Raw genomic sequence first — 12,498 nt, 5'->3', positions numbered from 1 at the left:
CTTAAAAAGCAAAGAGGATTTCTGGTAAAATTGTCAGTGACTCTCTTTAATGAATTACACTAGCCACATCGAAAATTGGATTTATTTATTTTGCCCCATATAAGTGACTTTGAAATGGATTTATTTTTTCCTGTCTGTCTGCTTCTGTCTCTCTTTCTCTCTGCCTTCATGCATTATTTATCCACCCATAGCAACCCAGCTTCCTCTTTCTCTTCATCTGCTGCCCCTCACGTCCCCCACTGCCCTCAGACATTTTATACAGTGTATATGGCTCACTCATTGAGATGATGCGTCAGAGGTAGAGAGGTTCATCTTAAATCGTAAAAACACAGGTACATCAATATACACATAAAGATCAAAGAGGTCTAAAGACTTTTCCAGAGGTGACCATCGTGAGAAGCTTTTAGAATAAAACATGAGAACTTCAGCTGTGGGAAGCTGAGAAACCTTTGTTTAGCTCACAACTTTACTCCAAAAAATATACTCAACTATAACCTACTGCACTTCACCTGTGCTTCAAGGTTAGCTAGCTAACAAACAAAACATGACATGACAAGAGTTGCACTACTCTTTAAAGAACACTGTGACAGGCAAGGACCTAATACTCCATAATGGAGTTTTATTATTATGCCAGTATAAGCAAAAACTAGTTCAGTGCCCTTCAGCATATCAAGTGTTTTGGCTGCATCACAACAATTGCAGTGAACTCCATTAAAAGCAACAGAGATCGAGATATGCGAGATCCTTTACTTAGCTGCAGGGAAATGACTTTAATGGAGACCAAGCACAAACATGACAGATTGTAGCACATCCGCTTGTAAACCTCACAAACAACCCTGTCACACTTTTAAATCATCCCGCTCTCATACAGCCAACGAGGTAACATGTATAGTCATGATCCGAGCAGAACATGATGTGCTGCCCCGGTTTACATCATGCCAACATTTCGCCTCAGGTGTCGGGGCCATCTCCAACAGTAGGTTTCCTCTTCTTATGCATAAAGGCAGCAGTGTTTCTGATGAGAGCAGCCCTGTGATCCCACTTAACTCACTCACATAAATAGTATTTAAAGTGGAATTTTTAGAGCCACAATACAGTTTTTATGTGTCAAACTCAGACCTCGGACTAACAATAAGTGCAGTGATGGGGGGAATTCAGGAATAGAAGATAACATCGTGACCTAATTCAAGTTTTAGTTGTATTCAGATTTCAGTTGTTGCATGCATGTAATTGCAAATGTCAGTGGATGTATACCTGTAGATACCTGTTGGGATCTCAGGTTTCTGGGTTAAAGGTGCAGGCAGACGGTGTGTCCTCAGTTCAGTGATTCAGGGAGACAACATCACCTTTATCTGATGTCTGATATATCTGATGGATTTCTCTCCATTTTAAAGGTTTTTCAGGCCAGAAGATTTTTTTTTTATGCTGTCTTAGTAGCAGTGAGACTTTTGGGGCAGTGCAGCTTGTAAACCATGTGCCAAATGGAGGAATTACACAAGATTTAATTTGTCCGATGATTAAAATTTAAGAAGGTTGGTTTGTCTGACTCAGCAAGAACATTTCCAGACCATGGTTTAAGCTGCTATAGAGAGAGCAGGTTAGTGTATGTGGGTGTGTGTGTGTGTGTGTGTGTGTGTGTGTGTGTATGTGTGTGTGTGTGTGTGTGTGCAGTGGGCGTGGAGAGGGAGATGGCTCCTTCCCTGAAGCCGTTGAGCTGAGCGCTTCTGTCACATGAGCCCAGTAGGAGAGAAGCGCACAGAGCCCGACCATCCATTGGGCCAATTTCAGCAAGTTTCCCCACTGACTGGATTCTGTCTGCAGCCGGAGCTCGTGGACTGAGTGTGCTTCCCGCTGTGATACACACTCGGTAGAGGAAGAGTTAACCGGAGAGTTCCTTCTATCACAACAAAACCAAAAAGCAGCGCAAAAAAAAAAAAGAAAAAAAAAGAAAAAAAAAAAACACGCAGAAATGACAGCCGAGGTCATTTCACCTGGAAACCACTGAGAACCGCATCCTCCTGCGCTGCATCCAGTCGTTCAACCGTGTGGGAAGATGCGACGGAGTTACAGGATGAATCCCGCTTTCGTAGCAGTGTTGCTTGGAGTGGTGAGTAATTTCTTGCGTAATCAAAGTGTGCGTTAAATGTTTGCCATAAACTTTACTTGGATAAATCCTCCCTGTCACGCTTCCTGTTGCGACACCTGCGCAATTGCGCATCCACACAGGCAGAGGGAAAAGGGGACAAAGTTTATCTTTATCTTAAGAACCCATCACTCAAAAAGGTAATTACAGAAAAATCTCTATAAACTTTTGAGCTTCTTAGAGACATTTATTTCCCTTAGTTTACATTTCAGTTGTTTAATGTGCTTTTGATGGGCTACCTGTTCCTGATCTGTCAGTGATCATTTCATTTTAAAAGTAAGAGCCCTGTCCTTGCACCTGTCCTGGATATGTATGCAGCAGCTTATTCAGGTTGTTACTCTATAGCTCCAGTTGCTGGATCTGTAGTTCCACCCTTCTCACTTACATGTGGCTCTACAGACAGCAGTACAATAGCAATGTCACAGTGGCCTCTGTGTAGGAGCTCACCAATAAAGAAATAACAGTGTTAACTGATGAGGATTCCACTGTACCAAGATCAGGCCAAGAGGGAACAGAAGTAAACAGCATAGATTTTGAGGGAGTCACAGGTCACGATCTCCCTGATGAATCGCTCATCCCCTTGAGGCCATGCAGACCCACGGAGGGAATATATTTTTTTCCAGTGTCTTTTATCTGACAGGACATGGTCGGTCAGGGCTGCAGGCTTGTCAAGGTCCTAGTTTAGGAGCAGGCTGCATCACTGATACATGACAGCTGCTCCCGCTGATGGGTATGCATCCTCAGCTGGCTCAGCGCATGCAATATTGATACAGCCCCCCCCCCCCACACACACACACACACAAACTCTTCCTCTCCCTTCACCTCACACTCGCATCACTCTTTTCTCCCGTGTCTGTGCGTCTCTTCCTCTGGCCTCATAAAGAGTTGATGATTCAGCGCTGTTTGGGAAAACATTAGCTGTTTTGTCATTTGCCGCCAGTGTTTCCACAGCAGCAGCAGCAGCTCAAGGTCCGTGGCCCGGGTTGTATTAGGCCCAGCTTAGAGGAAGGCTGGTACGGAGGAACTCATAATGGCTTAACAAGCGCTGACAGCTGAGGTCCAGAGGTTAAGTGCCTCCAACTGAAAATTGACTGAAGCATTAGTAAGATTGGTCGGAGCTCCGAAGTTATGTGTCCAGATGATTCTGCACATGCGTTTGTGCGTCCTCGTTGCTTCGACTGTGCGATCGACTTGCTTCTAGCTTTAGCTTTAGGGAGATCAGCTGACAGAAGTCGAGGAGTGCAAACCCTCAAACTCCAATCTAAAAGCCAATTACAGGAAAACAGGCAAGTCGAGCTACGACTTGCCAAGTGCTGCACGTTCTTTTACTGTCATTCCATAAGCTATTTGCTCAAATCACAACACCCTCTAATTCACCGGTACAAAAAACTTAGCAGTCATTAGTGATGCATTTTAATCACAGTTTTCCGGGCTTTTGCAACGTTTTTGGTGTTGCACCCACACCTGGAGCGAGAGAAGGGTCAAAGAGAAAATAAGCAGAAAGCGAAACGCTGAAGGTTGGAGTCATTTCAAAAGCGTCAGTCAGACATTTGAGAACAGGTTGGTTCACATGTGAGGTCTGTCAATGCGTTTGTGCGAATGTATATGTGCTGATGGGTGTGTAGCTTCAGTATATAAGGGTGCACTTCAGGGGACGCAGGAGAGGGATAAGCATGTGCGCTAAAACACATTTGATTCATTACTAAATGCATGCTGCACAAGGGGTGTGTGTGTGTGTGTGTGTGTGTGCGCACGCGCGCGTGGTAGTGAGTGTGTTGGGGTGAAAGATGAAGAGAAAGGTCAGCGAGGTTCTGAGGGAAACAGATAGTGAAACGTTTTAGAGTCACATCTGGACTGTGAACCTCTGAAGTAATATGAGAACTATTTGTGTGCATATTCAGTCGGGGTTGTTCTTAGTTAAGACCAAACATGCTATAACAACACAAAAGGATTAATTCATTTTACAACATTTCCTCAGGGTAACAGAGATGTTTGTTTTTTTGGATTTTTTTGGACATTGTCATCTTGAGTTGCCTAATGTGAATTGACGTTGTTTGGCAAAAGTCTTCTCAATTTCAGGAAAATGTTCAGATGTTATCAGGCGTGTTGCGTGAAACATTTCAACTCAGAAGTTTCCACACAAAGCCAAAGATGCATTCTTCAACATAAACAGCAGAGATAATGAATACCAGAGACCTGAAGGTGAATGGGCTGTGACACCATCATGAGCAAGAACTGTGTGCGCGCACACACACACGCACACACACACACACACACACACACACACACACACACACACACACACACACACACTATCTTCCAGCTGACTCAGAGCTGCCAGAGGGGACACTTGATGTTTTTTAGACCTCCTCTCTCCTGTCAGCAGCATTCCACACAAACCTGAACCCTGACGATTTACGTCAAGTGTACCTCCCTTACATGAACGCAACCCTCAATGCACACACACACACACACGCACACACACACGCACACGCCCTCTAAATATGTTAAGAAGTGTATGGTTGAGCAATATTTAATTTAGTAAAGAGCACAGCGACTCACATGTTGGTAATGAGGTAACTTTAAAATCCCATTCCTTATAGTTTTTATGAAAATCAAAACAGAGCGTATAGTCTAAGAACTAGTTTTCTTTCGCCTTCTGATCTGTAGTTTGTCTGTCAACCAATGAGAGATACAGTACATCAACAGAAAAGCATAATATCCTAAAAACAATGGCCCAAAAAAAGAATCACTCTCATGTATCTGGAGGGAAAGACAGACCTTTTGGCTATAACTGCTTTTATCAAGGTTTGCTTTGGAGTTTGAGGTATGCAAAAGATAGAGAGATCTGGTGTGAGAACGATGCGAGAAACATTCAGGTTACAATGATACAATGTAAAAGGCCAATGCGAACTTAAAGGTCTCATGGCCGGACTTGAGAGTGTAAGCGTGTATGAACTGTCACGCATTTGCACTTGCATATGCAGAGGCACGCACAGACATCTTCACCTGTCATCGGCTAAGATAAAGAACTCGACAGGTTACTGTTTGAATAATGTAGAGGCAATATAATCCAGCTGTTCCCGGTATGGGTTTGTGATTTTGGTTACTTTAATTAATGTATCTGCGACTTAAGATGGGGCTTGTACTTTACATTAGTACATAGTAGTACACATACATAGTAGATGCAGTTTAAGAATTACAAGTTAGATTAAGGCTGAGGTAAGTGTGTGGGGTCAGGTTAAAGTTAAGGCCACTCAGACTCTTTGGCTTGTGTTCCTTTAAAACAAAGCAATGTCTCTTTGAGACCTGACATTACAGGTCTCGTGTGTCTCTGGCTCGTGAGCAGTTCAGCCAAAGAGTGATTTTTGCTCCTTAGGTTGTTTGAGTCGAAGCCTGATAAGGAAACACCATCTGCGATTTACAAGAACACAGAAAAATGGAGAAATAACCTGGAAAAATGGACAATTTTGTCTTGATGAAATCTGCAATTTCTTCTTTCCTATCCCATTAGTCATCTCATAGGCCTTCAGATTATCTTGCAGCCAGGGTCCTGACCTGAGGCTGGCAACCACTGGTTTAGTGGTTCCAAAATAAATCTAAGTGGGAGCAAGATGATTAAAGGAATGAGAAAAAGAAAGAGTGAGTGCTGTATATTTTATCTGTCTTTTTTGTGAAATACTGGACATTTTTACTTCTTTTGGGCCTCTAGGAATGATTTAAATGAAGAAACAACACTCTTTGGATGAACTGCTCTCACTGCAAAATGCTAAATGTTGCTTTGATTAAAACAATAAATAAAATTTAGTTCTTTGAAGACAATAACTAAAGTCAATTTTGTGTTTTTATGCACTAATAATCTGAATGTGAATGTTTTGGGGTTTTTTTGGCTTGTCCCACTTTGACTGATCTCTCCGGTGATTGGCAGGTTGGAGCTCTGGCCAATAAAGAGGATTGTTTGTCGGGCCAGTATACAGTCAGCGGGGAATGCTGCATTCAGTGTCAGCCCGGAGAAGGGGTCACCAGACCATGTGGAGTCACACAGACTGTCTGTGACCCTTGCCTTGACAGTGAGTAATACAAAGAAACAGCTGTATGACTGTCATGTACATACACACATGCAATTTGTAAGGTGCATGAGTTCAAAGATAACCATGTAGAAATACACAAAAACACACACGTGTGCACCTGAACATCAATGACAGAACTGTGTTGGACACATGCCTTAATGCAGAGACAATGACACACACACGCACGCACGCACGCACACACACACACACACACACACGCGTCACATATTCACTGCTCTGACTCCGATGACCTGTGATAGTGATTTAGTGTTTCATTTGAGACAAGAAATGTTATATTGCTGCCACTGTGATTTTGTCCCTGTAAATTACGACCTCCACTTACAAATCAACTACTGTACTTACAGTCACTGGAGAAGACACACAGTTCAAACTGAATGTCTTTAGACTCTGTGAGGCACAGTAAGTATGCAGGAGCGTGAATTACATCATGATTTAGATGACTGTTTCTGCATAATTTGAATTAGGATCCAACATTGGGTTGGTGGCCTATAAAACAGTAAATCTGGACATGACAATGATGATTTGTGTGGTTTTTGCCCAAACAGTCTTGTATGACATTAATAGTTTCAAGATGCTACAGCTTTGTCTAATGGCAATTTATTAATCACACTTTTACTTAGTTCTCCTATGAAGGATAAAACATACATAAGTATAGATAAATAATAATAAGAAAATAAGTACAGAAATAAATAATTAAATACATAAACGCAAAATAAATATATTTTGGTAATGAAAAATGCTATTTCTGTACTTTTACATTTATTCATTTATGCATCTCCACATTTCTTTATTTATTTCTGCGTCTGTATGCATATTAGATAGGTCGTCGTACCTCAGTCTAAAGCTGGACTGGTTATAGCGGTATGATCATATATTAACCACTACTGCCTGTGACTTGACTGGTGCACAGGAGCTGCACCTTTAACTCGCTACTAGCCGCTTAGCTAAACTGATGTTGTTCAATGTAATTAAGTTTTATTCATGTAGCGCCAAATCCTAACATACGTTGGTTGAATAATACATTGTTGAACACTGGCTGAGCATTAGAAAGTTCCACAAAGTGAAATACTACGTATACTCTCTAAACTCTCGGACTATCCAAATGAAGTGTAACCGATAAGTGCAATCTTTGACTTGTTGGTGGCGTTTGATAAAAAGTCAGAGGTTCAGCAAAGTCATTAGGACACATCCTCTGGAGGCCTGGGATATCAGTACCACAGGTCATAGCAATCCACATAATTCCTGTGTAGATATTTCAGCAAATATCTGGACCAAAGTGATGGACTGCCTCCCTACAGTCACACCAAAGTTCTTAAGGTTACCCAACACAATAGTCCTCAACATCATTGTGGAGCAGAGGAAAGGTTACTTTTGAAGAATAACTATAGGTACACATCAGGGCATTTGAAGCAGTTTAAGCCCTACATTATCAATATTATCAAAGAGCTGTGCAACATATGTCAGTGACTGATAAACTCGTAGAAAAATACACAGAATGTAGTATAAATGTAAAACACACGGCTGATTCAACTGCATGTTAGGAAGTAAACTGGATGCCAGACTTAACGGTGCTGCAGCATTCCTGCCCTCCTCATGGCCCTTACCATGTAGGGAGAGAAGCTGTGTTGGAGTGAGAGACTTTATGAGGACAGTGATATTGAGAAGATACAAGAGTGGGGCTGGTTCCAAATGTTGTTGCAGAAAAAAAAAAAAAAAACTGTATTGGAAGATATTTAGAGCATCAGACAAGTTGTTATGTCACAGTGATTAAGATTTAGATTTGGTAGACAAGACTGGTGTCTGAGAGCTCAAAAGGATATTTAAGGTCCACTGCATGAGGTTAATTTCTGCTTGAGAGGGAAAACAAATTAACATATAAGGTCTGTTATAAGTCTATCATGTGAGGTCAAAGGTCAGCTTCAGCCTGCAGAGGCCAGGGTTGGTCCTGAGCCAGTTCCTTCACAGTTCCCACAGTTTTTCTTGCTGTCTGTATGAATTCCCTGACTATCCTGTGGCCAGGAAGTAGTTGTAAACCTCCCTGGATCAGTGAAGGATAGCAAGCTATGAGGCAAGGAGGCCCACACTCAGCAAATGATTCAGACCTTACAGGTCATGAGAGAAGTCACAGAGAATGTGGAAATGGAGAAAATGATTTGTTTGTATTTCTGTGGGTCTTCTTTGGAATGATATATGCTTTTTTAAGTGTTTCTCAGATCAAGAGTTACAACTTTATAATACTTTCTTGCCTTGTATAAAAACATTATGCCCCGGACTACTCATCATAAATTGTTCTATTTGTATAAAACTTCATATTTTAGGCTCAAAATGACTTTTATATGTTGTGTCTCTGAGATTGCTGCTCTCTGTTGCACAACATGGAGGTTTTCAGGGTGATAATTTTCACACTCACAGTGCTTGTTCCACTCAGACATGAACAAACACAGACAGTGACAGGCTCTCAGAACTGTCAAGAGGCCAGACAGGCTCTGCAGTGACTCATGGAAAAACAGTAATGCAAACTAGATCAGCTGTTCATCAGATAACATCACAATGATATTTTAAGAACACATCGAATATTGATTAGATCTGTAATGCAGGCTGATAGAACTGAACTGAAGTGTTTTAACAGCAACATGTTTTGAAGTCTCAGCCAGTGTCGGTTTGTGGGTTTAGCCTCCTACCTGTAAGTTAACCATCCGCTGAACCCCGCCCAGAGACAGTGGTGGTCCTGTCACAGCTTAGCAACCGCAACTATAGGCACAGCAAGTCTGTCAAACTCTGCCCATGCATTGAAGCGGTGCATGGGCTGTAGCAAGAGAGACGTATGTAAGCTAAGCAGCTATACATGGCTATATGACAGACATAACGACCTGATTTTATATTTTTCCTTAACATAACCTACTTATGAAACTAGGTCTAACTTGCTTTACACTGCAAAACAAGAACAATGCTGTGATTTGATTCCCATGTCTTCTACATGTATCATCGACTTAAAAAGTGGAAATTAAAAATTAAAAAGTCAGCTGGAGATAACTATGAACCAACTGAGTGTTAGCATTAGTTGGCGTTTCAGCTGACAAAGTCCACGGCGTATTGGCCAGAGACGAGAAGCCTGCTTGTGTTGATTGAATTGAAAAACAATGAAAACTGCATATTTGCTGTGTGAGAATAGAAACCTTGACAGCTGTACTTGAGATTTTAAGGACTCCATTTCCTGCTTTTTTGACCCAAAGAATGTTGTTTTAGCACCTACGCTAAGTATTTCTTTGTTTTGTGGCCTGTGTAAGTTGTTTCACTTGAGGTGTTGACAAAACTCATTTGACAGAAACTAATCTCTACAGTTTATTCCTGACGATCCCTCTCCCTAATCTTTCTTCCAACATCAACTCCCACTCCTCATATGTGTTTGCATGTATTGTTTTAAGTGTATCGCCCACAGTTGATTGTGTCTAATGTGTGCAATTACCCATTTACAAGAAACAGACTTTGCACAGATAGTTAAGAGGGGCCTGGCTGATGTGATAAACAACACGGCCAACTGAAACACACGGAGGAGTTTGGATGAATGAACAGATGAGTTGAGATGAAACAGAGCAAGTACAGCTGCACAGCTGGAATGGAGACAAGGCGAACGTCTCAGCCAGCAGCTAATGGTTCATTCTTTCACACATACACCCACATGTACAGGAAAACACACATTAAGCGCACACACACACATGCACACACACAAGCAGACACAGAAAACTCTGCACACCCTGCTCTGCGGAATAGCCAGAGCGGATAAACTCAGGAGTCCTTTTATGGGTGTTGAAAACAAAGCAGAGGATTGAATGTTAGACCAGAGGCGAAAGTACTGTTATGACATGCTGAAGACCGTATGCACCCCCCGCTCCTCCATCCGCCCCCGTCACCTCCCCCTTCCACAACCCCCGCCCTCCATGCTGCAGGCTAGCGTTATTAATGTATTGACTTGCATTATTGATGCATGGCATTATGATAATGGCTCTGAGAGCACTCATGGGGAGTGGGGGTGAGGGCAGTCGGAGTGTGTGCGTCTGTTTCAAGGGAGCTAGGAGATAATGGGGTGAGGGGTGGAGGGGCGGAGGGGTGGGGGTAACAGTATATGACTAGACACTAACTTGCCCACGCAAGAGTGAGGGACGATAGTGTCCACTTCTGAAGACATAATTAAACAAAAATGTGAAGATCCCACCTTCGACACTCCCAGTTAAACACAGAATTGATTCATCTTCTCAAATGACTCGGTCTCTGCTTTCTTTTCATCCATCCATCTGTCTCTGTTTCACTATCTCAGTGTCCATCGCTCCTCATATCTGTTTGAATCTCTGCATCAGCAGAGCGTTCGCCGTGGTTGGTGGGCTTGTGACGCAGACTGAAAACTCGATATGCTCTGAGTCGCTGAGCAATAAAAGGTCTTCATGGAGACTGCATGCCAAAAGCTTCCAGTCTTCTACCACACACAGTTTAGCTAAGCTTTGTTAGATTTAGTATACATTAAAGTAATTTACACTAATTTTGATAATTGATTTAAGACGTTTTTAAGCCCAAATCCCAAATGATTGTTTAATTTAGTTCAGTTTAGAGCCGACATAAAAAGTAATTTACAGTAATTTTGGTAACAGATTCATGGTCTAAGCCCAAATACCAAAGATTCCCTGGTTTCAGCTCCTCAAATCTGAATTACTTGTTGATTTTCTTTGAATATCTTTAGGTTTGGGCTGTTTGTCTGACAGAATGAGAAATCTAAAGACATCACCTCGGGCTTTAGCAAACTGCAATGGGCATTTTCCTCTATTTTATGACATAGTTGCAGCAGTAGTTTAGTGTAGGTGATGGAAACTCCTTAACCATCGGCTGACAGACAGAACAACTGAGGATCAGGAAGAGATGAGATCTGAATAAGAGATTTCAATCAGGTGCAGCAACAAAGATTCCATGTCTTCATCAGAGCAGTTTTACATTAGGGCTGTAGCTAACGATAACTTTATTAAGTATTGTTTCAATTAATCAAATTAATTGTGTGGTTTATAAAATGTAAGAAAGTACTGAAAAATGCCCATTACAGTCTCTTAACACACAAGATTGTGGTGTCAGATTGCTTTTGTTGTCCATTTGTCCAACACTTCACGACAAAAGATATGAAGGTTATCATCACATACAACTGACAAAAGCAGCAAATCCTCACAAGCTTGAACACTTGACTTTCTGTCAGTCGTCTAATTGATTAATCAATTAATTGTTTCAATCCTACTTTACATCACCTCAACTCAAGATAAATAAAACAAGTGTGTTGGAAAGAATTTGTGTGTCAACAATTTAGACATGACAGAAATTTTGAGGTTGTGTTTTCACAGTGTATCCCCCACCTCCCTATCTGCCTATCTCTCTCTCACAAACATGCGCACACGCAAACACACACACACACACACACACACACACACACACACACACACACACACACACACACACACACACAAGCTGCTTTTACAAATGGGTCTGTTGCATAATTTAGTGTGTTTCCCAGTTCTCTATCCAGCTGAAATACAATTCCATAAAACATGCAATATTGATTGTGTCCTCTGCAGACATATCTGTCCTAGGAACTCTTGCATGTATACAAATGATTTATGAAACATATGTGAGGTTTGTATGTATGTACAAAAAGTCCTTTACATACAGCCTGAAAACTGTTTTCAAATCAATGTGTAAAAGATGTTGGTGTTGTTTATGTATATTTTTTAGGTGCTTTTCAGTCCAAATTGACATTCATGCAGTTACATAACTTGTTTGGCCTGTTGATCTTCTGCTCTTACTCTTTTCTTCTTACCTGTAACGGTGACGTGGCTGCTGTGGCCGCCTTCCTTTTTTTTCTCCTCATACATATGATGGTGTCTCTCAGCCAGCACATGAAGACAGTTGTCATGTTTAGCAGCTGAAACAAATGAAACAGTGGGTTTGGTTTAAGAGAAAGAATTTACATTTTGTACATTTAAAAGTTCAGCTTTAAGACTCAGAAATGTGTATACAGTAGCTCAAAGTAAAAAGTCCAGTCTTTAAAAATGCGTATACAGGATTACAGATACAGAAACTTGGCCTTTGGTCTTAGCTTTGCTATTCAGGCAGAAGATTGAAGCAGCCTGGAGGTGGAATTTGAACAGTAGAGGTCAGAAATGTAATGTGGCATCAAATCATGGTCAGCTTTGAAAACAAATAAAAAAAGCTTTAGAGTCAATTCTGTCTTTG

General features: G+C 41.5%; 1 protein-coding gene across 1 annotated transcript in view; it reads left to right on the top strand.

The window, feature by feature from the left end:
- Positions 1 to 1,688: 1,688 nt before the first annotated feature.
- The window catches only part of ngfrb (nerve growth factor receptor b), a 29,214-nt gene continuing 18,404 nt past the window's right edge, over positions 1,689 to 12,498 (top strand). The window contains exons 1-2 of the mRNA XM_023402477.2: positions 1,689 to 2,107; positions 6,072 to 6,213. Coding sequence (XP_023258245.1) covers positions 2,054 to 2,107; positions 6,072 to 6,213 — 196 coding nt within the window. The 5' untranslated portion in view covers positions 1,689 to 2,053. The remainder of the gene's footprint in view (positions 2,108 to 6,071; positions 6,214 to 12,498) is intronic.

Source organism: Seriola lalandi, unplaced genomic scaffold (assembly GCF_002814215.2).
Source record: "Seriola lalandi dorsalis isolate HSWRI2012SDOR001 ecotype SW California unplaced genomic scaffold, Sedor1 jcf7180002053933, whole genome shotgun sequence".
In the NCBI taxonomy this organism is placed as follows: Eukaryota; Metazoa; Chordata; class Actinopteri; order Carangiformes; family Carangidae; genus Seriola; species Seriola lalandi.
This window is presented reverse-complemented; position numbering and strand designations above follow the sequence as displayed.